This window comes from Mauremys reevesii, linkage group 7, assembly GCF_016161935.1.
Source record: "Mauremys reevesii isolate NIE-2019 linkage group 7, ASM1616193v1, whole genome shotgun sequence".
Classification (NCBI taxonomy): domain Eukaryota; kingdom Metazoa; phylum Chordata; order Testudines; family Geoemydidae; genus Mauremys; species Mauremys reevesii.
In genome coordinates, this window is record NC_052629.1 from 32308409 (window position 1) to 32332157 (window position 23749).

At 40.9% G+C, this 23749-nt stretch overlaps 1 protein-coding gene across 5 annotated transcripts in view; it reads right to left on the reverse strand.

The window, feature by feature from the left end:
* The window catches only part of HECTD2 (HECT domain E3 ubiquitin protein ligase 2), an 82886-nt gene that overhangs the window by 33756 nt on the left and 25381 nt on the right, over positions 1 to 23749 (reverse strand). For all 5 annotated transcript variants that reach the window (XM_039481012.1, XM_039481011.1, XM_039481013.1 and 2 more), the window contains 7 exons: positions 22945 to 23083; positions 19592 to 19694; positions 18352 to 18441; positions 13926 to 13990; positions 10057 to 10102; positions 8616 to 8725; positions 7375 to 7523 (listed from right to left, as the gene is read on the reverse strand). In XM_039481012.1, coding sequence (XP_039336946.1) covers positions 7375 to 7523; positions 8616 to 8725; positions 10057 to 10102; positions 13926 to 13990; positions 18352 to 18441; positions 19592 to 19694; positions 22945 to 23083 — 702 coding nt within the window. The remainder of the gene's footprint in view (positions 1 to 7374; positions 7524 to 8615; positions 8726 to 10056; positions 10103 to 13925; positions 13991 to 18351; positions 18442 to 19591; positions 19695 to 22944; positions 23084 to 23749) is intronic.

The window sequence follows — 23749 nt, forward strand, 5'->3', positions numbered from 1 at the left end:
ATGTCAAGATCAGCTGTTATACAGTCATCTTTTTTGAACCTTAGCTATAGCATTGCTATCACTCTGCTAAAATAAATATTGTCATGCTGGCACACCAACATTTAATGAGAATACTTTACAAACCACTATAATCAAAGAGAAACTAGACAAACAAGTGCTAATCTCAAGATCATTTAAAAAATATCTTTATTTTTCAGTTTGAATGTTAAAAAATAGTAAGTCTAGGGACTCAAATTGCTATCTCAGACATGTCTCTGACATATGGAAATTTGACATGTAATTGATACACATAATTTACTTTTTTGGTATTTTATGAAGCAACAGATTTTGTCACTGAAATTAAAGTACCAGCTAATGCTTATGATCAGTGACTTGAAACAGGGGCCAAAATTCCAAGATAATTTTTTCTGCTTCCATTTTTTCCAAATATACTTTAAGAATTTAAGAAAACTGAAATTCCAATGGAAGTCTAAAAAGTATTTTACTCATCAACAACAGAAGACTGCTTTCCTGAAAAAATATCTAAGTTAGACGTATCTCAATATAAGGGTGAAATCTTGCCTCATAAAAGAGTAATAAAACTCCTATAGACTTCAGTGTGGCCAGGATTTCACCAAAGAGTAGTCTATTCATATAAGCCATAAATAAAAGAGAGTAAAGTATAGTCACCAGAACAATGGACACTTCTGATTAAGGAATCAATTGATTACTTATATTATTTTTCAACTCCCTGAACTCTTAATTTATCCAGATATTTCAAAACACATCTATTGACATAATATGTTATGTTTCATGTATGAGTTCAATGCAGTTTTAGTAAAGGAAAAAAGACGTGGATGCACCCCAGGCCCTGCCTATTTCCTTTCAGGGTTTCAATTCTCTATCACCTTATTTGAGCTTCATAATGAAATAATTAGATACTAAATGAGAACGAGATTTAGCCAAATTGTCATTACATGGGGATCTGACTTTTAATCAACTGTTGTCTTGATGTAAAAAGAGGGCCCACAGTGTAGACTTGAAACCACTCCCCAAAACTGACCCAATATTTATGGCAAATAACGACTCCTTTCAACAAGCCCAAATTTATTAGTCACAATGCATTTATTGCGATCAGTCAAGCAATATATTTGGGATTGCTAATCCAATGCAATACTAAGGTTTGTAAATATCTGTTCATTCAACAATAAAAAACTTGTATAAAGTACTGCACTATAACAGGAGTTCTGACTTTCACTGGATGCGAAATAAGTTGAATGCTGCATATTGGAAATTTTTAAGATCTGCTAATCCACATGCATGTTTGCTAACAGGCTTGTGCCAGTGCGATTGCTGAATTTATATGTCAGCAACTCATGGGCAATATCACTGAGACTGATATGGGCTATCTATGTGACTGAGAGTATCTCACATTCATTTGATGTATTTTCTTTTAAGGGGAAACAGGCTAAATGCTGACCATTCAATTTGATTTGTGTTCAGACTACCTATATCTTTTTATACGTATTTATGTGGTAAGAATATATGTATCCTTACTACAACATTACAGTCTTATGCAGTTGCTGGAGCAACCTACTCTATAATCATTTATAGCAATATATTCCTACTTGCACCTGTGAGCTTTGACTACCGTATATACTCGTTCATTAGCCCATTCGTTTACAAGTCGACCTCCCAAGATGGTTAGGTAAACATAGCAAAAACTGTGTGACCCTTTCATAAGCTGACCCTATATTTCAGGGGTTGGCAAACTTTGGTTCCTGGCCCATTAGGGTATGCCACTAGTGGGCCTGGACATTTTGTTTACCTGGAGTGTTCACAGGCATGGAGCCCCTCGGCTCCCTCTGGCTGTGGTTCGCCGTTCCCAGCCAATGGGAGCGTGGCTCCCTGTGGCTGTGGTTTGCCGTGTCCAGCCAATGAGAGCTGCAGGAAGTGGTGCGCCACTTCCCGCAGCTCCCATTGGCTGGGAACGGCAAATCATGGCCACAAGAAGCCGAGGGGCTCCATGCCTGTGAATGCTCCAGGTAAACAAAATGACAATGTATTAGATATTCAATTCAATGATTCCATAGAGTTTAAAATCATCAAATTTTGGTGTAGACCTGTTTATAAGCCAAGCCCCACTCTTCGATGCATCACTTTTTTACCAAAAATATTCAGCTTATGAACGAGTATATACTGTAAATCTTAATTGGTCACAATTTTATCGGAGAAGATCTCATTCACTGAAGTGCAAGATAAGAGGGTGCCTTCTCCCTAAATATACATACAGGATTAGGAAAGAAGTGATAGTTATGTAGACTAGATCACGTCTGCAGGGAGAATCTGCTTTTGGGTACAGTTTAAAGGCATTCTTCTAGGATAATGGAAAAAGCATTTGGTAGGTGTAGACATGGGTGCATTCTCCTCATTATGCAGTGGCAAAAACAGAAGTGCTGTGGGAACATCATGGTCCTCTGCAGAATCTATTTTGTCAGGGTACGGCTACACTACAAGACTATTTCGAATCAACTTAATTCGAATTTGTGGAATCGACCTTATGAAGTCGAATTTGTGTATCCACACTAAGGACACTAATTCGACTTTGTGAGTCCACACTAACGGGGCCAGCGTCGACTTTGGAAGCGTTGCACTGTGGGAAGCTATCCCACAGTTCCCGCAGTCCCCGCTGCCCATTGGAATGCTGGGTAGAGCCCCCAATGCCTGCTGGGGAAAAAAATGTGTTGAGGGTGGTTTTGGGTAACGGTCGTCATTGAACCGTCAATCACGCCCTCCCTCCCTGAAAGCACCGGCGGGAAATCTGTTCGCGCCCTTCTCTGGTCGGTTACAGTGCAGACGCCACAGCACTGCGAGCATGGAGCCTGCTGCGATCATCGCTGCACTTATGGCCGTTGTCAACTCCTCGCACCTTATCGTCCACCTCTTCCACAGTCAGCTGCTGAGAAATCGGGCGAGGAGGCTCCGTCAGCGCGGTGAGGAGAGTGGCGCAGACCTCTCGCAAAGCAGGGTACGCCGCGCAGTGGAGATCATGGTGGCAATGGGTCAAGTTCATGGTGTGGAACGGCAATTCTGGGCCCGGGAAACAAGCATGGAGTGGTGGGACCACATAGTGCTGCAGGTCTGGGATGAATCACAGTGGCTGCGAAACTTCAGGATGCGTAAGGGCACTTTCCTTGAACTGTGTGACTTGCTGGCCCCTGCCCTGAAGCGCCAGGACACCCGGATGCGAGCAGCCCTGACTGTGCAGAAGCGAGTGGCCATAGCCCTCTGGAAACTTGCAACGCCAGACAGCTACCGGTCAGTAGCGAACCACTTTGGCGTCGGCAAATCTACTGTAGGGCTTGCTGTGATTCAAGTAGCCCACGCAATCGTTGAGCAACTGCTCTCAAAGGTAGTGACTCTAGGAAACGTCGAGGTCGTCAGAGATGGCTTCGCCGCGATGGGATTCCCAAACTGCGGTGGGGCTATAGATGGGACTCACATCCCTATCCTGGGACCAGCCCACCAGGCCAGCCACTACATTAACCGAAAGGGCTACTTTTCAATGGTGCTGCAAGCACTGGTGGACCATAGGGGACGTTTTACCAACATCTACGTCGGGTGGCCGGGCAAGGTTCATGACGCGCGTGTGTTCAGGAACTCTGGTCTGTTTAGACGCCTCCAGGGAGGTAGTTTCTTCCCGGACCACAAAATAACGGTTGGGGATGTGCAGATGCCTACCGTGATCCTCGGGGACCCAGCCTACCCGCTAATGCCCTGGCTCATGAAGCCCTATACAGGCGCCCTGGACAGTGACAAGGAGCTCTTCAACTACCGGCTGAGCAAGTGCAGAATGGTGGTGGAGTGTGCTTTCGGACGTCTCAAGGGGAGATGGTGGAGCTTACTCACTCGCTCGGACCTCAGCGAAAAAAATATCCCCGTTGTTATTGCAGCTTGCTGTGTGCTCCACAATCTCTGTGAGAGCAAGGGGGAGACCTTTATGGCGGGATGGGAGGTTGAGGCAAATCGCCTGGCTGCTGATTACGCTCAGCCAGACAGCCATGCCGATAGAAGATCCCAGCGGGAAGCGCTGTGCATCCGGGAGGCTTTGAAAGCTAGGTTCCTCGGAGAGCAGGGTAATCTATGACTGTCCACTTGACTTACAGAGAAGCTGAACCTGAGCCTGTTTCAGTGACTGTTGACTTTGATCTGCGGTTACATACCCCGTTCTCCAGGTTTCCTCCCTTCTAACACACGTTTTAAAATAAAGTTAATTGAACACTGATTATTAACAAAGTTTTCTTTAATTATGAATTCCTGTTCTAGGGTTGAAACATGTACGCAGACTGTGGTGGGTACGGTGTGCACTGATGTACAGACCGCTTCTACACTAGAGGAATGACAGGCTCCTGCTACTACAGCGGTCTCTGGGGGGAGGACGGTTGCGGGTGGGTGTGCAGGAAGGGGTGGGTTTGCAGGAAGGGGTGACGGGTGCCGTCTTTGGGACGGAGTTTGGATGCAGGCTCTGGGCTGGGGGTTGGGGCGTAGTAAGGGGTGAGGGGTGTGTGGGAAGGGTGAGTATGTGTCCGTGGATGAGGGCTCTTGCTGGGGCTCAGGGCATCGGAGAGGCTCGTGGCTAGGGTGGAAGGGCATGGTAAGGGCAGCCTGCCTTGCCATTTGTGGATGACAGGCGCTAGGACCCTGGGGCAGCATACACCTCACAGACTGACCTGGGGCAGCATACACCTCCCAGACTGACCCTGGTGCCTAGTGACTGCAGTCTGTGTGTGTCCTGCTGTTGATCCTGCCCCCAAGTCTGTACCCTGGTAATGGAGGCTGTCCTATGCGATTAAAACCCCCCTCCCCCCCCTTCACACAAAGTCTTCTGACAAGAAAAACGGGACGGAAACAGTGAATAACAACAAACTACTTTTAATACTCAACTACACAGTGGGGGGATGAAACTTGGATTTGGGACTGGGTGATCCAGGAAGGGAAGCACTTCTCAAAGTTTATGGCATCAGAGCTGTGTGGTACATGAGCGCTCTGCTGGGGTGCTGTGACAGTTTTCACGGCCCCTAGCGCCCCTCCTTCTTGTTATTTTGGGTGAGGGGGGGACAGGACTTTGTGGCGGGGGATTGCGGTTGCAGATACAGTGCAGGGGGGCTCTCTCCTCCTGCCTGCGGTCCTGCAGAACATCTACAAGGCGCCGGAGCGTGTCCGTTTGCTCCCTCATTAGCCCAAGCAGCGTTTGAGTCGCCTGCTGGTCTTCCTGCCGCCACCTGTCCTCCCATTCGATGTGTGAGCGCTGGTGCTGACATAGGGTCTCCCTCCACTGTCTCTGCTCGGCCGCCTCGGCTCTGGAGCAGGCCATCAGTTCCGAGAACATGTCGTCCCTAGTCTTTTTCTTTCGCCGCCTAATCTGCGCCAGCCTCTGTGAGGGGGATGGCGGGGCAGTTCGTGAAAGAGCCGCAGCTGTGTGATGGGAAAAAGGAAGTGATTTCCTTGAAAAGATACATGTTTGCGAACAGTGAACACAGTCTACTCAGTTTCTGTGAACAAGACCATACAGGGAACCTAGTCTCACGAGCTCTCAGGACAAGTTCGAGATTTCGGAATACGCTTTCAGTGGCTGTGGTCTTGCACCGGAGATCGGACAAGTGGGGCGGTACAGCTGAATCCGTTTATCAGCCAGGCCTGGTAAGCCCTACACTATAGGCTGCTTAACAGTTAATGGGTAGCTGTGCCCTCCCGCAGAAGGCAATCTGGAAAGCATAAAGTCCGACCCTGTTCCAGCCCCTCGTGGCTGTGCCCGGGAAAGATCACTGTATGCTTTTCCTCTGCGGCCTCCAACACGTGCCTGTTGAACGAAGGTCTTTGCTATGCAAAGTAAAAGTCAAGCAGTCACAATAGTAACAGTACACTAATTGCCCTACTTAGATGCAGCAGTCGCCGAACGACATTACCCTGAGGCGGGTCACTCGGAGAGAGAGAGAGAGGATGCTGCGGGAATCCCTGCACAGACCAGGACCGTATGCAGCCACGCTGGTGGAGGCAATCATTCTGCTTTACGTGAGGATGGCCTGGTGCGGAAGAGTGTGCTTCCACGGAGCACCAAATAAGGCACCTCTCCCCAGGAACCTCCTGCGGAGGCTTTTCGAGCACCTCTACGAGAGCTTCGTGGAAGTGTCCGAAGAGGATTTCTCTTCCATCCCTATATGTGTGGACCTTCTTTTTATATAGTTTTATATGGACAACTTTTTAGCTAGTTTTTATATAGTATATATTCCTGTTTTTTAAGAAATAAATGTTTCCATGTTTATAACACTTACCGACTGATCCTTCCCCTGATTCTGAGTCCGTGTTAACGGCCGGGGAGGGTTGGTAGGGGATCTCTGTGAGGGTGATGAAGAGATCCTGGCTGTCGGGGAAAGTGGTATTGTAAGCGCTGTCGACTGCGTCGTCCTCCACAAACCCTTCATCTTCCCCATCGGCGAACATCGCCGAGGAACTGCCCCTCGACACTATCCCATCCTCAGAGTCCACGGTCACTGGTGGGGCAGTGGTGGCAGACCCACCTAGAATAGCATGCAGTGCCTCGTAGAAGCGGCATGTCTGGGGCTGGGCTCCGGAGCGTCCGTTTGCCGCTCTGACTTTTTGGTAGCCTTGTCTCAGGTCCTTGATTTTCACGCGGCACTGCGTTGTATCCCGGCTGTATCCTCTGAGTGCCATGGCTTTGGAGACCTTCTCGTAGGTCTTTGCATTCCGTTTGTTGGAGCGCAGCTCCGAAAGCACAGACTCATCACCCCACACAGCGATCAGATCCAGGACTTCCCGGTCTGTCCATGCTGGGGACCTCTTTCTATTCTGGGATTGCATGGACTCCTCTGCTGGAGAGCTCTGCATCGTTGCAGGTGCTGCTGAGCTCGCCCCGATGTCCAACCAGGAATTGAGATTCAAACTGGCCAGACAGGAAAAGGAATTCAAATTTTCCCGGGTCGTTTCCTGTGTGGCTGGTCAGAGAATCCAAGCTTGGACTGCTGTCCAGAGTGTCAACAGAGTGGTGCACTGTGGGATAGCTCCCGGAGCTACTAAGTTCAATTTGCATCCACACCTAGCCTAATTCGAGATAGCCATGTCGAATTTAGCGCTACTCCCCTCGTCGGGGTGGAGTACCGAATTCGAACTAAAGGGCCCTCTAGGTCGAATTAAACGGCTTCCTGGTGTGGACGGTTGAGCGGTTAATTCGAATTAACGCTGCTAAATTCGATTTAAAGTCCTAGTGTAGACCAGGCCTCAGTTACCATTTTATGTCTCTGTGCTAAAAAGAAAAAGCCAATATATCATAACATAATTATGAACGAAGAATAATCAATTTTAATTAGAAAAACTTACTGAATAAAGATAAGACTTTGGTTGCTGATGGAATCCACCAAGTACATTTTATCATGGGTGGGAATTCTTCAGGTTTTGCAGGGAACAGACGTAAAGAAATAAATTGCAGCACCCTGTCTACTAACTGCTTAAACCTCCTCTGCGAAATCCTAGAAGAAACATACTGAAGTTACTCTTAAGCTAGTACTGCCTCCACTGAAGCCCATTATAATAAATTACCACATAATGGACAAAATTCCAATGGACAAAATGACCAATTAAGATTTACCGAATAAGTTTACTGACACCTGCTACTTCTAAACATTGACATGTGGCAATATTCTTCTTTAAAGGATATAGCAATTCTATTGAATGCATCAGGCATACTATAGATATGCTTTAATCTCTACATCTTTTTAGATTACTGTTTCAAAAGTTACCTCTTTTCTAAATAGTTAATTGGCTCTTTATTAAAGTGGTAAATAGAAAGATAGAAATTATCTCCTCTCTGTGAAGTTTATCTTTTAAATCTGACAACTTTTTTGAAGTTTCTATTTAGAGATATTTTGCTTCATTGAAAAGAGACACTAAAAAGAACTTCATGCACTCTCGAGTATAGATTAAGTATTCTACAAACACTTTTTATGTTGTACAATACATAGCTTCCATGTATGTAGTAAGAGAAATGCACAATCTTTTAAAAGATAAAAAGTTCAAATTTTTAGTACTGTTTGGCTTTTCTATCCTGGCCGTAAATGAAAAACATCAATCTTCATGTTACCGTCTTAACCAAGATAACAATCATCCTTTTCAAACAGTGAGCCAAATCAAATTATAGCTTTTAGAGTTTTTGGTAAACTAGGACACATCTCAGTTTGAGGGGGAAATTTTTACCTCCTCATGGAAAAGCTGCCCCCAAACCTAGCAGATAACCTGCAAGGCCAGGCTCATTCAGACAGAAGTCCTGTATCCACATGAGGCTACAGCCCCAGTGGCCCCTACTAGCACAGCTCCAACAGGGCCACACTTCCACCAATTGGATCAGTGCAGAAGTTAACATAGCCTTGTAACTTCCATGAGTTTAGGAGAACTATGTATGTACCTCACAGCCTGCTCCTTCCTGCCGGACTCCATATATGTTTAAAAAAATAATACTTTTCAGTTAATATAATTAAAGCTTGTCAGAATACAAAAACTTTCATTATCAATGAAAGTACATTAAAAATTGTGATCCTATATGATGGAAAGTTTGGTTTTTTTACTTTTTAAACCAGTGAGCTAGGAAATGATGGTCAGCTTCTGCCAAGGTTGCTATCTGTCTTAGCAAGTGAGCATAGATGACATAAGTAGATGTGTTACTAAACTGAGGATTCTGCAAAAGATATTAAAAACATGTTGTTAGTACCGAAATTAGTATTAAAAAAAAGCCATTAGACTTTTCCAACCAATACAATCATGGATGAAAATATCATTTTGAAAATTGGTTTTAAACAGAAATCAGAGGTTTGTTTATTTAACGAAGACTTTGCTATAAGTGAACATCAATGAAAACATATTGAATAAGCAATACTCAAGAAAGTTTCAATATTCTTATGGCTGTGGTTAGCATTGACCCTACAGCTCAATATTATATACAACTTTATTGACATCTTCCAGGATTAGAGCATTAGTCTTAATTTCTATCATCACCCCTGCACTGGTCTGATCACATTCCCACTATCACAGCAGGTTACATTTCACACAATTCACAGTTGCTTCCCCTCCCTGGTGTACTGAAAACCTTTTCTCCTACATGAATTAGATTCCCAGCTGACTTTATCCCCAAATACTGGTGAACTGCTCTCTTGTAATAATAGGTAATAAGGTAATAATTGGAGATATACCAATCTCCTAGAACTGGAAGGGACCTTGAAAGGTCATCGAGTCCAGCCCCCTGCCTTCACTAGCAGGACCAATTTTTGCCCCAGATCCCTAAGTGGCCCCGTCAAGGATTGAACTCACAACCCTGGGTTTAGCAGGCCAATGCTCAAACCACTGAGCTATCCCTCCCCCCAATGTGTACAAAACACATCCAACAAGCCTCATCTATGTTAGTAAAATTTGGACTTATTATTGATCAGTGATGCAACTCCACCAGTAGCAGCAGCAGTCAAATGCTAGTATAAATAAGACTCAGGCATTCATACCTCTGTATTGTGATGCATTTATCGATAATATTTGTATATTTCCCGCAACATTACAGCCTTATTTAATTGTTGGAACAAAACTCTGCTCAAAATATGCAGAATGTAGCCTGTTGGGAAAGTGGGCACAAGGGCAGATCAATGCAGGAGAGCTGGGGATGGGGAGGAAATAAAATAACCCACTTTGCTCTCTCATCCTGCAAGATGGCAGTTTCCAAGCAGTAAATTTGTATTGTTTTTTGCATGTTAATTAGAAAGAAAGCCTTTATTTTTCATATAAATTTAAAATTTTAGAAGAAAAAACCCACAGCAGTAGACTTTTCTGTAGGGTAGCTGTAAATATTTCAGTACATAGTTTCCATACAGAAGGAAATTAAATATAAATCCATTTAATGTAAAGCCTCTCAACGTATATTTTTAATTTACAGTACACTTTAGTTACACTTTGATTGCATACAGGATTGTACATCATGCATTAAACAGATTATGTGTTTTACTAAAAAGCTTCTATTTTTCTTACCTGTAAAAGTATACAGTATGCTCTAAGATCATCTTTTGTTCGTGGCCTAAGAACAAACAAATTTATACCAAAATCATATGTAAGTATAAAAAAACATTAACAGTCAATGAAAACATGTATCTAACTTCTCAGATTTGCTTCTCCAAAGATACCATATCTGATGATCTTCTACAATCTATACATACTCTGGATCCCTTACACTGATTGGTCAGGAGAAGCAAAATTAGTCTATCATTGTAAACCATAGGCTGAGGAACCCACCATCCACCTACTTTCTGCCATAGAGAGTACTTCCAAAATTGTTAAAAGCAAGAAGCATGTTACTGTAAATAACTATGTACACAGGGAAAATGTCTTCTAAAAGGATCTCAATATGATCCTGAAGAATCCTTTGAAGATACTCCAAGTTGACTGACCCTATGTATTCCTGCAACAATATAAATTAGGAACAGCAGACATGCCCAGATAAGAGAAACTGACAAGAAAGAACATTTTTCTTATGAGAGAGACTTGTCCATTTATCCTTTGCATAAAAAGCATAGCCAGAAGTGAAAAGTAGATAGGCAGGGAAAACAAGGTTCGGTCAGAAACACTGGAAAGCATAGAAAAAAAATGCTGAAGCACCACTTCACTGAATACCCTCATATGAAACACTGTATGAGGAGATACCAAGAACTCCTCTTTGGAATCAAATGTTTGCTTTATACATTTCCTTGATTGATGCTCAAGATTTCTCTGCCCATGAAAATGAAGCTGATTCAGAGAAGCGTGTCCGCAGTCCCTCCAAGGAGAGACCTTTGGCCTTCAATGTTTTACTAACAGCATTTGATTCAAGAACAGACTTTGTCCTGTTTGGATTTTCTGACTCCTATGTTGAAGACTAATAAAAAAAGACAAAAACTTGACCATCAATACTTTTCTGTTCTCTTAAGATAAATCTTGAGAACAAACCAAAAATCTGAGATATCAGTTTTCTTTTTGAGAGCATTTTAGATTAGGGTAAAATAACAGGACACTAAGACATGAGATACACTTCTAAGTCTGAAATCCACGTAAGAGTATGGAAATAGAAGTCTCTAATGAATCCCTCTCATGAGAGCAGAAAGCAGGAATCATTCTCAAACGTCCTTAGTATTACAAGCATAATCAAACTGCCCACTTGTTTCTGACATAGGAAACGTTGCAGAAACCCTGGTGTGCTTTTTGTAATCATTGGCTTTCATAGTTTAGAAAAAGTGAATTCATTCTTGTAGCATCTGTTGGAGCTGTGTGAAAAGAGCATGCAATTTCTGAATGGTCTATATTTCTTGGGTCAATTGTCTTCAAGAGATTTTAATCATGACCTTGTTGAGAGTTTCACCAAATGATCCTCCTCCATGCAAAGGTGTTAAAGGGTTACCAATTGCTTTAGTGGTTAGCTTTCCATAAACACAGCTATGTTTGTTTCCTGACAATGGTGGTTGGAATCAGTGATCTTGTGGACAATCAAACTGAGCTAATGGCATCACTATGAAAGAAGAGATGAGAAGTCTTCAAGATGGACTGCATTATTTGTGTTTGAAGGCCATAGTTTTTCAAGGATGGAATTTTCAAAAGCTCTCAGCACTGGCATACTTCTTTTTCCATTTAGGTCAATGATAAAACTCCCATTGGATTTAATGGGACTAGAGAAGGTCAATGCTGAGGACTTTTGAAAAGCCCACCCTAAGTTTCCTGAACTATAATACAGATGCTCCAGCAAAGTAGATGGCAGAGAATTTCCTGAAGGCCTGAATTTCCTTGGAATGGTGCTTTGATCTTCCTGTCCAACATAGTGCTTAAGAAAGAAATCTTCCTTAATGAAGAAGATTGTTTCCTTCATCATGCCTGTCAATACAGCATCACTCTTGGGCACTGTGAACAGTTCCTTTCTTTGCAGCTTATTCAAAAGTTATTGATCTGTTAGTTTATGCAATTGCTTTTTCATGGCTGCTCCCATTCTGAGTTCCTTAAGCAATCATTTCAAAAGAAAGTCCATGTGCTAGTAGGAAAATATATGACCACCTAGTTTTTAACGAATTCTTTCTTGCCTTTTTTTGGTGAGGACTCCAGAGCCAAAAATAATCCTTTTAATCATGGTGCTGCAGTATTCCATGGGACAAAAAGTCTTTCTTGGGAGCTTAGTTCAGATTTTAAAGAACAGATTAAGACAGTTGTTCTTTGAGGAAAGAGAATGAAAGGAAGTGGTTGAGTTGGTGGAGGAATCATATAGCACTTCCAAAGCTCCTAATTTTTTCTTGTATTTCTTTAATCTTGGATCTTAAGATGCAATCGTGGATCTTATGTTCATGACAGAAAGTGTCTACGGATTCAGAGGGAGAGGGGGGGAGGAATAAGCTCTTTTAGTGTTCATTCCATATAGGATCCCATTGCTCTCCATTAAATAATTGACTGAAAGAGACCTTTGGGAAGACCCTTACCAAATTCTGGCTACTCTCTAAGTGAGGGGGACCTTGAGCAACAGGAACAATGTCAGCCAGCTAGCTATCTTAGCATCTTTTTTTTTTTCTATATTTGTACAGCACCCAGCACAAGGGACCCAAATATCAGTTAATATAAATATTTATTAAAAACCATCCCCACATCTTAGAGGTGGGGGGAATCTTATGGAATGGGAGATGCATGAGGAGCTGGGAATAGTGTAGAAAAGAAGGAGTTCCTCACTCTTTTTTCTATCTTGGAGCATGGATGCTCTCATCGCCCTTCATGGTAGAGGATTTGCCTACCTGCCTTTTTGTGCTTTGTGACTGGTATATCAGTGTGGTTTTGCTACTTCTTGCTGTTATTTACTTTCTTGCTGCTGTTACTGTCACTGCTGAGACTTGCCTCCCTCACTGAATTTTTTGTGTGCCTCTTCAGGCTCTTCTGTTTTAGGCTACTGCTGTTTGCCTAGCCACTTTGGTGAGAATTGGGAAGTAGCTTATCCATCACATTCCCCTCTATCCAGCAGAGCTCTATCAACCAAAAGAGGCAATAATGACCAAGAGTGGAGTGGGGAAAATAACTCTGTCTGGAACCCCATCGTAAGCCACTAGCTTAAGTGCTGCCCTGGCAATAGAAGGGCAACTTGCATTGCAGAGAGGCAGCAGAGAGAAGAGATTCTGAAAGCAAAAAGCTGAACAGAAAAAGAGGGCTTCCAGATGAAAAACAAAGGTTTATTGGAAAAGCATGAGGGAGCTCCAGAGACGCATACCCATTTCCTAAGAAATTTCTAATAAGAAGTCAGGGAGAGGCCCTCTTGAACCAGTGCCCACCATGACTGAGGATCTATCTATATTGTAAAAAATAAAGAAAGGATAAGAAAAAAAACCTGTGTGTTCTTAACTTCAGTTTGCTAACCCACATTGGCCAACTTGGGTTAAAATAGCAGTGAAGACATGGCTAACCTGGTTTTTAACATGAGTTAGCAGCTTGAATTTGAGTCTTAGAGGGAAGCCTGGGGTTGAACATGAACTGCTATGCTGAGTTTGCCATGTCTTCATAACCTGAGTTAGCTAATGCAGAAGTTGAGCCATCAAAAATAGTATGTCACCCTCCTTGTCTCTCCTACCTAATTTAAGTTTTTTTGCAATGTAGTAATACCATGAGAGCTCCAGCTATTTCTGATAGATCACTCAGAGGGGATTTGACTGAAGATTTAGATGATCAGCGGATGTGTCTCTTTAAAGGAGAAACTTATAAAGCAAAGAAGATGTAACACAAATAATTTTTCATTCTTGGTCTAAAAACATGCGAGATCCTTTTCATGTATTAAAGAAAGATAATATATTAGTACAATAAACCCAGATTTTCCACTAATGTAAATGTGTGCAAATGCTCGTTACAATTACCCTTTCCACTCCTGTAACAGACCATTAATTATTCCTTTTAGGACAGACTTCTGAATATCTTGAGGCTAGGGAAAATGTAAAGAAAAAAACCAAACAGCATTAGGTTAAAGAGTACACGTCTTTTTTACAGTTCATATAATACAATTGTTGAAACATGACAGTAGGATAACATTCTTATTTAAAATATTAGGAATAGTTTTTACTCCACAATAAAATTCAACTTTTTATTTTGTCTACTTTACAGAAAACATAGAACTAAAATAACCCAAACTAATTATAATCCAATTAATATTAAGAGGAAATTTATATGCATACTATTCTGCTACCTTCATTGAGAGAAATGCCCAGGTTAATTCCAACTGGGACTATTCAGGTGCATAAAATTATTCATGTGTAAATGTTTATTGGATTTTGCCCTTTGTTCACAATGAAGTAACATTAATAGATCAGTAGAAGAATTAGGGCTTTTACTGTTGTACAAAGAAACTAGGAGAAAATAGAAGTAGCAAAGAATCCTGTGGCACCTTATAGACTAACAGACATTTTGCAGCATGAGCTTTCGTGGGTGAATACCCACTTCTTCGGATGCAAGCCACGAAAAGAAAAAAATTCACCCACGAAAGCTCATGCTGCAAAACGTCTGTTAGTCTATAAGGTGCCACAGGATTCTTTGCTACTTCTACAGAACCAGACTAACACGGCTACCCCTCTGATACTTGATAGGAGAAAATGTTAAACTTACTTTTGGTGCCATTAAAAACTTGACTTTACCACACTACTGTATTTGTGGTTATCCCTATACAGTACTTAAAATGGGAATACTGCACATACAAACCTACATTGAACAGTAAATTTTAAGATTCTAATTCCACCCACTCTATAGGAGAAACTGATTTTAAAGTAATCTGTGAGAAACCTTCAATGAAAATTGCATATGTAACATTATTTTACTTACAACTCTCAGATGAATATTTAGTTCAGCTAGCTGAATTTTGAATACTAGGTCTATAGGTAAATTAGATTTGGCAAGTGTTATTAAATTGGTTATTAAAATTCTCTCATTTTAGGACTGACAACTAAATATGTATGTATCAGATTTAATGCAGAACTAATAATATTAAATTTCTTAATGAGTCACTGAATATGCAATAAATGCTACCTTCACTTTTCCACATTTCCAGTCTTCAAGGTTCCATTTTACTAATTTAGAATTAAAATACTAATTTTCTTATAATGATAATAGAAAGAATGACCTTTTACTGATACTAGGTTAATTGTATAAGAAAGCTGACCTAATTTTTTCCTTCATCCAAATTACCTTCTCTACAAAAGTTAAATGCCCAAGGTCTACTGAATACTTCTCGATCATTCTAGCTCTAGTCAACAGAAGCTCTTGTTTAATAGCTTGATTACATCTGTAAAAATTAGGAAAGGCAAATCCCATCAATCTAGTCAGTCTAGAAAAAGTTCAATAAATATTTTTTTCTTTTCATATATAAACTTAAACCTTTTAGTTTGCAGACCTTTCAAAGCTTTGCTTGGTAATACTACAAGCAGAATTTGAAAAAGAAAAAACAAATCATGGGAGCAAGTGTGTTTTCACCATAGCTACATTTCCCAATCAAAACGTTATCAGTTTATTACATTTCCCCCAAATCTTTATTTAGATGTGACACCATAGGAGGATTATTAAAGTAATATAAATTATCAAGGCTGGATGCGTAGCAAAAGAAACAAAAACAGAGACCACCTAGACAAATCACAGCTAGCTAGGCTGTACATTTGGTTAAATAAAATATCGTTTAAGTTACCAGAAGACCTTATCTTACATTAAGCCCTATTAAATACGCACAAAACATTTCAACTGGATGCAAACACGGAAAAAAAAATGTTTAAAAAAAAAAGCCACATCATCTAAAAAGTATATCACCCAAACTTAGGAAGATGGATTTAGAGTGGGAGTCCAGTGAAAGTGATGAGATAAAGATTGCACCATTGTTTTGGATCAATACACTGGGAAGCAATATGTTTTTCTGTTGCACAACTAAGTTTAACTTTTGGTATCACTAGTGTCTCTTACATATTCTATATCAGGGGTCGGCAACCTTTCAGAAGTGCTGTGCCAAGTCTTCATTTATTCACTCTAATTTAAGGTTTCGCGTGCCGGCAATACATTTTAATGTTTTTAGAAGGTCTCTCTCTATAAGTCTATATTATATAAATAAACTATTGTAGTATTTAAAGTAAATAAGGTTTTTAAAATATTTAAGAAGCTTCATTTAAAATAAAATTAAAATGCCGATCTTATCAGTTTAGTGTGATCCTTTTCCTTGCTGAGTTTTCCAATGTGCACCACAGCAGGGAGTGGCTGAGGCCAGGAGCAGAGTCCTGGGTTGGCGGCCAGAACCCCAGACTGGCAGTGGGCCGAGCCGCTCAGTCCACTGCTGGTCTGAGGTTCCAGCAGGGGTAAAAGTAACTTAAATTTCTTACAGGTACTGTCGTATTACAACCCCCCTCAGGGGGGAGGAGCTCAGGGGCTGGGATGTGTGTGGGGGAGCACTCAGAGCAGGGGATTGGGGTGTGGGGGGATCAGGGCAGGGGGTGGGGATGTGGATGGTGCAGGAGTCAGGGCTGGGAGCATGGGGGGTGTAGGAGTCAGAGTTGGGTGGCGTGAGGGGTTCAGGGCAGGAGGTTGCGGGGTGTAGAGGGAAGTCCCGAGGGGACGGGGACTTGGGGCTGGCCTGGGACAGTCCCGGTTGCAGCCGGGTTACCTGGATGGGTCCCTGACCCACGCTGTTCCTGTTTCTGCCAAGGAGGCAGAAAGGCGGAGAGGGGAGCACGTCCGGCTCTTCGGCGGTGGGTCCCTCACAGAGGGAAGGACCAGCTGCCGAAGACTGAAGCGGGGGCGGCAGAGCTTCCGCAGATCGCGAGAGAGGCTTTTTTTTTTTTTTTTTTTTGCGCGCTGCTCTGGGCGGCAAAAATGCTGGAGCCGGCCCTGCAGAAGACCCTCTGGCCTGCCACTCCCTTTCCCCAGGGGCCGCAGGGACGGCACATGCCTGCAGTGCCCTGGTATCCAGCCACAGTGGCGAGAGAGGGGCAGCAGGACAGGCTGGGACGCGGTCACCTCCACCGCGCCTCCCGCCGGCCCCTTTCACTTGCCTGACTGCCTGCTGCTTCGGCCGCCAGCGCCAGCCTGCAGGACAGTTCCACAGCCAGCAGCCCCCCAGCTGGGAGTGCGCCACGTGCTGTGCCCCAGCATCGGCCGGCTCTGGGTTCTGGCTGGGTTTCGGTTCCGGCTGCTGGCCCCTTGCCAGCCAGGGTCTCAGCCGCCGTACTGCTCAGCCCACTGCCAGCCTGCAGTTTCGTTCACCCAGGTTGGCGGCGGGCTGAGTGGGGCCGGCAGCCGGCACCTCGGCGTGCCATTAAAAATCGGCTCGTGTGCCACCTTTGGCACGCATGCCGTAGGTTGCCAACCCCTGTTCTATATTATCTTATAGTTTCTTTTTCTATTATCTTGTTTTCCTGCCTACTTGTTAGTATGTAAGAAAAGGCTTTCTTTCTACTGTCCAAGTCCCCAGTCCTGCAAGAGCTGTATGCTGTGCAGGGCCCTTCTAACTTCACTAGAACACTGCACAAGTGGACCCTTATACACAATGTAGCGCCTGTTTGAAATCGGTGGTGCCCTGCACAATCACAGGAATCTACCTGCAAAAGCTGTTTTCAAGATCTGTGCCTAAGAAAGAACCTCAGATGTTGTGAGGAAAACCCCCTCATTACCATTTTTTCTTTCATACCTCTCAAAAGAGAACAGTTCAGTACCATGCAAACAGATAGCCTAGATGCAAACTAATAGTTACACAATATCCTTTACTGAACAGTAATATTAAATTCACTATAGCAGATACAAATATTTTTGTCCAGCAAAACACCAAAGGTCACACAAAATCAATGAAATAAATAATAAAAAATTGGCTAAATTAAGAAGTGGTCAAGAATTGCCTATATTGTGCACTTAATCATTAAGAAAAATAACTTTCAAATTATTTGGAACCCATCATTTGCACATTTAACTTGCCTATGCATATTCATATGACTGTCACCCTCATTCCATCTTCCCCATTGCTTCCTACACTCATTTCTGTATCTTTTTTCAATCCAGATTGTAAGCTTTTGGGGCAAGGAACCATGCCTTGCTATGTTTGTGCAGCATATAGCATGGTGGGGTCCTGGTCCTGATTGAGGCCTCTAGTCTCTACCAAAATATAAACAATATTATTAACTAAAAGTTGTTCTATCTGTAGAGTGCAGTTTTCAGGATTTTATGGTGATTTCATGTAACCTTGCACAGCTTTTGCAATTTCAGCAGATTCCTCAGTTCATAATTGTGAATCTTTTAAAACATTTTAAAAACATCTTTTTTACTTACAGTATTTAGTAAGGCATCATAGACAGCATTCACAAATTTAGCATTGATTCCAGAGTCTTCAATGGTACTGAAAGGGAGACTGACATCTTTCTGCAAATTCAAATCATAAGCATTTTTTACTCAAGTTATTTCAAAGGTCATTTTTAAAAAAATCCCTGAAAAATAAAAGTTATCGTGTGCTAACATTTGTATCAATTTTAGAAAAAAGTATGTACAGAGAAAAAAAATGGTAATTTTTTGTAACAACAAAAAAGAAACCAGGTCAGATATGATATTGTATCTTTTCAAGTTCTGATACAAGAATACATTATGTTAGCGAAGTTCACATGGGTCCAATTTGTCAAAAGTCTAAAATAATGAGACTACATTAGACGTGTCAGCTGATACATGATGGGTGATTTAGTCTACCATTTCTAGTCATTGGTTCAAATTCAAATTCAGCAACAGTCAAGAGCAACAAAATTATTACCATGCACTATCTGTTAGATAGCCTGTGTGACATGAATTAATTGCCTCAATTCAGATGCCACTGTTCACATCAAATAGCACAATCACATTTTGCACTGACACACACAGATTCTGAAAAAATACGAAGGATTTATTGTGCATGGTGACTGAAGCACCCACCCACAATTGTGATCCTTTCAGAACTGGACTGAGGCACATTAAGAAGGCAATGCAAGGAAGAATGCATTTCCAAAAAACATACTGTATTTGATTGGGGAATTAAGGGCTTCAGTCTCCAGGGCTGTCAGATAACTATTTTACTAGCAATGGAATCTACATCAACAATAGTCTAAAAAGATAGTAAAGCAACTCCATAGTCATAAAGTATTACAAATTTTAACAGAATAATATGTATATAGTTTCACTTACTATAATGCAAAGTTAATCTTTCAGAAATGGGTTGTACAGAGACAGCTTTTATAAAGTCTTTGCATTTTCTTTAATTCTCCGGACACCAATTTTTGTATTTCTTTTGTTTTAAATCCTACAGATGTGCTTGAGACATTGGTTTACTAATACATGAATAATGAACAAATGGTTTGCTAAAAACAAATAATAGATGGAACTAGTAAATGAAACAATGAAATGCTATAACTACAAAGTGTATGGGTAAGGTAAACAAGATAATACTATGAGTCTAGTCTGTTTAAACAAAGATAAATATAAATTTTATGTGATGGATATTTAGCATCTTGAAGATATAAAGCCTATAAGAGCTAAGCAGCATTCTGACCTTAAAAGCAGCATTTAGCTCCAGGAAAGAATCAAATGTTGTTAAATAAAAATCATGTACAGCTTTCCAATCTCCTGATGACTTAGCTTTTTCCATATCCTCCCTAGAAAGAAAATTCACAAATAAATATATATCACACAAGTTTATGTACAAATATTAAACGCTTTATGAAATAGACTTTGTACTTCATACTTCACTATTACTCCAGTGTCTTTCATCTCTAAACGATTTATGAGAAGGGCGAATTTAAGAATTGATGTGTGCAAGTTAACTTTTACTCTAATATTTTACCTGAAAATCTAGAAACACTGACACTCCAAAAGAATGGAAGCATTTGAAATTGGTTGTGCAAAATATATTTCAACACTACCTGATCATTATATTTATAAATTCAGTGGATTATGATTTCAGTATTTTAAAACAAATTAGTAATAGAATAATGTATTATCAATTCTTATGCAATATGTAGAAATAATTTAAAATAGTAAGTAACCTCCTAAAACTGTTAATTTAACATTACAGGTACTGATCTTTGCTTGTATTACAAGCTTTAAAATTCCTAAATTTTACATAGCATGTGTAAGATCACATTCATTGTTGTAACAATAAAATTCAGAGATTCACACCTAGTTAAAAGCTGGGAGTTGGATGTGTTATGTGAACATTTTAAACACCCATAAAGAACTAATGTCTGATATAATGGAAAACTCCAAATATCCTGAAAATAAAAGTAAAAACATTTATGCAAAGCCAATCTACAACTTATTTTCATATTAGTAGGGCCAGTGTTCTCCAGCAATTAAAACAGTAATTTTGTATTTTCAAAGCTATATATTTCAGATATTTTTGATATGCATTATATTAATAAAAATACACTTATTGATAAACATGAATAATATGCAATCCTTTACAACAGGGGTCAGCAACCTTTCAGAAGTGATGTGCCGAGTCTTCATTTATTCACTCTAATTTAAGGTTTTGCGTGCCAGTAATACATTTTAACGTTTTTAGACGGTCTCATTCTATAAGTCTATAATATATAACTAAACTATTGTTGTATGTAAAGTAAATAAGGTTTTTAAAATGTTTAAGAAGCTTCATTTAAAATTAAATTAAAATGCAGAGCGCCCCGGAGCGGTGGCCAGGACCCAGGCAGTGTGAGTGCTACTGAAAATCAGCTTGTGAACCGCCTTCAGCACACGTGCCATAGGTTGCCTACCCCTGCTTTACAATAACGGTGCTCAAACTTTTCCAGTAGCATCCTGCCTCTTACCAGTAATGGTATCTGTCTCTCTCTCTTCCCCCGCCCCCCACACCATGACTGCATAGCCAAGACTTCCTAAGGGTAGGTCTATACTCACCGTCCGGGTCGACGCGGTGAGTTCGACTTCTCGGAGTTCGAACTATCGCGTCTAATCAAGACGTGATAGTTCGAACTCCCCGCGCGCTCCGGTCGACTCCGGAACTCCACCACCACGAACGGTGGTGGCGGAGTCGACCTTGGAGCCGCGGAGTTCGACCCCGCCGCGTCTGGACGAGTAAGTCAGTCGAACTAGGGTACTTCGAGTTCAGCTACGCTATTCGCGTAGCTGAACTTGCGTACCCTAGTTCGACCCCCCCCCTTAGTGTAGACCAGGCCTTAGCAGCAGAGCTTGGGCAGAAGGTGGAGAACTGGGGATGGGGGGGGGGGGGGGGGAGCTGGGGCTAGAGGTGGAGCTGGTCTAGGGGCAGAGAAGAAATGAGGGCAGAGCTCGGCCTGGAGGCAGAGCAGGACTGGATGAGGGCCAGGCAAGCTGTGTGCTGCGTGGCAGGGGAAAGGAGTCAGCTGTGTGCAGGGGAGATGAGTGGGTGACAGGTACTGTGGACATCACCCTGCATGCCCTGCTCACCCTCTGAATGGCAATTCCAAAAATTAAGGGCTATTCCAGAAGTGAAGAGTCATTTAGGGGGAAAAAAAAAAAAAAAAAAAAAGCAGTAATAGCGGCAATTTCCAGAAAACATTGGCCCTACATGTTAGTGATACAAATCATAATTTATTTTTTCCTCCACAACATAAAACATTTTTATATAATCACTCATCTGATAAACCTGTGTATTTCAATGAAACACATTGTAAATGTGAGAACAGACATAATATATTCAAAGTGCTTAAAGGATTTAGGAGCATGTCTTGCTGTAAGTCAGTGGGGCTTAGGTTCCTAAGTCACGGACACTTTTGAAAATTTTAGTCAAAATTAATAAAATGCATGGTAGATGGGTTTGTCACATTTCCGTTTTTGACCACTTGAGTTCTAGACAAATATTCTTTTACCAATTCCTTTGTGATACCTGACTCATTCTGCACCAAGTAAAGAAACACCTGACAAATCAGAAAATTTGTTACTTTTAACCTCCTACTGAAAGTGAGAAATCTCAAACACACAAAAAAAGCAACCAACTTGTTAAAAGAAGATAAACTCATATGTCACTAAGAACAACTGTGAACTTTTCCTTGATAAATGAGGTCAGTTAGGTTTGTGTTCTGACAGAGGGAGTAAACATGAAAGTGGAACAAACCTAAATTGATTTGGCACAGTGATCATATTGTCCTTTTGCCAAATTGTAAGAGGACAGCAGTATAAAGCTGTATGGACTCTGATCTAAGTCCACAAAAATAAAAGGCCTAGTAAGTGTAGTGCTTCTCACATAAGGGATTTCCCCAATATGGTTTCAAGCTTACTTACACTATTTAAAATAGCACTAACATCAATAGAAAGGAGGATAAAAAAAATAAAAAGGAACTACAAAAAGAGTGAACTGCTGACACCAGTGTCCTTTGACATAATATGAAAAAATATTTCTACATTTTAAACATTTAAGTGAGAGGTAGCACAGCTTATATTATTAACTATTGTCAAAGGTCCAAAAATACAGAACATTACAAATTAAAGGCCTGGTACACAATGTCTTCAGTCAGAGTTGAGGATCTTTGATTGAAAATAAATATCCACTAAATATCAGTAGTTCTTTCCCCCTCTCCCTCCCAAAAAACAGTAACGGTAGAAAAAAATGCATGTGGCACTGAGCTGCTGAGGTGCTATCTTTTAGGTGATGCATAAAACCCAAGCTGAGCAAGGAGTCATGACAATTTCCACAGACACAGAAGTATTCATTCCAGCATCCTAGCCAAATTAACGTACGTAAATACATTCTATCTATCATTCTGTTATCTTGTACTGATCCCATCACTAGGGGTCAGCCAGAAAATAAATATATTACATACATAAACAAACAAACATACATACATAAATAAAATGGAAAGTCAGTCAATAAAAACCAAAACAGAGTATACAGCTAAAACCAATACAACTTACTGGAAGTCTTTCATAGTTTTGGTTCGGATGGGAAGGGAAGGTTCTGGTGGGACTGGAGCTTTCAGTTCCGATGGTAGTGTATCTATAGAGATGCGCTGCTTTTGCCTAACATCAAGGCAAATTGGTGGTAGATCTCTCACTTATTGAAAAAATTTAAAGAAGTGTTAAATGTATTGTAATCATGTACATAATTTACAAAGAAACATTGATTTATTTAGCTTGCAAAACACAAAGGTATATGAACTATACAAAAGGATTAAAGTAATCTGTAAAGAGAACCTAAACATTGTTTTTGTAAACTAGGAACTCGTATATATGTGAAACTGACAGAAAATGCCTTTTCAACCAGTATAAGAATTAGCTTAAATTTTTTCCATATTGCTCAAAATTTAATTTTTTGGACAAATATCAAAATTTAAAATTTCACTGGGAAAAAACACATTCTTGCTATTTTAATTTCCTCCTCTTACTTTTTTGCAGTGAAAATAACTAAAAGGAGTGAGACAAAATGGTATTTTCTCTTCCAAATCTTTTCCAAAAAATTAATTTTAAAAATGTAAAATAAATAAATAAATCACATTTCAAATTAAACCAGAAATTTTCATTTCTTTTGACTGTTTTAGTGAAGCTTACTTACTGCCTGACCAGCTGCAATGTTTATATTATATTAGGGTTGTCAAGTGATGAAAAAAATGAATCGCAATTTATCGCATGATTAATCATGCTGTTAAATAGAATACCATTTATTTAAATATTTTTTAGTCTCTTCTACATTTTCAAATATATTGATTTCAATTACAACACA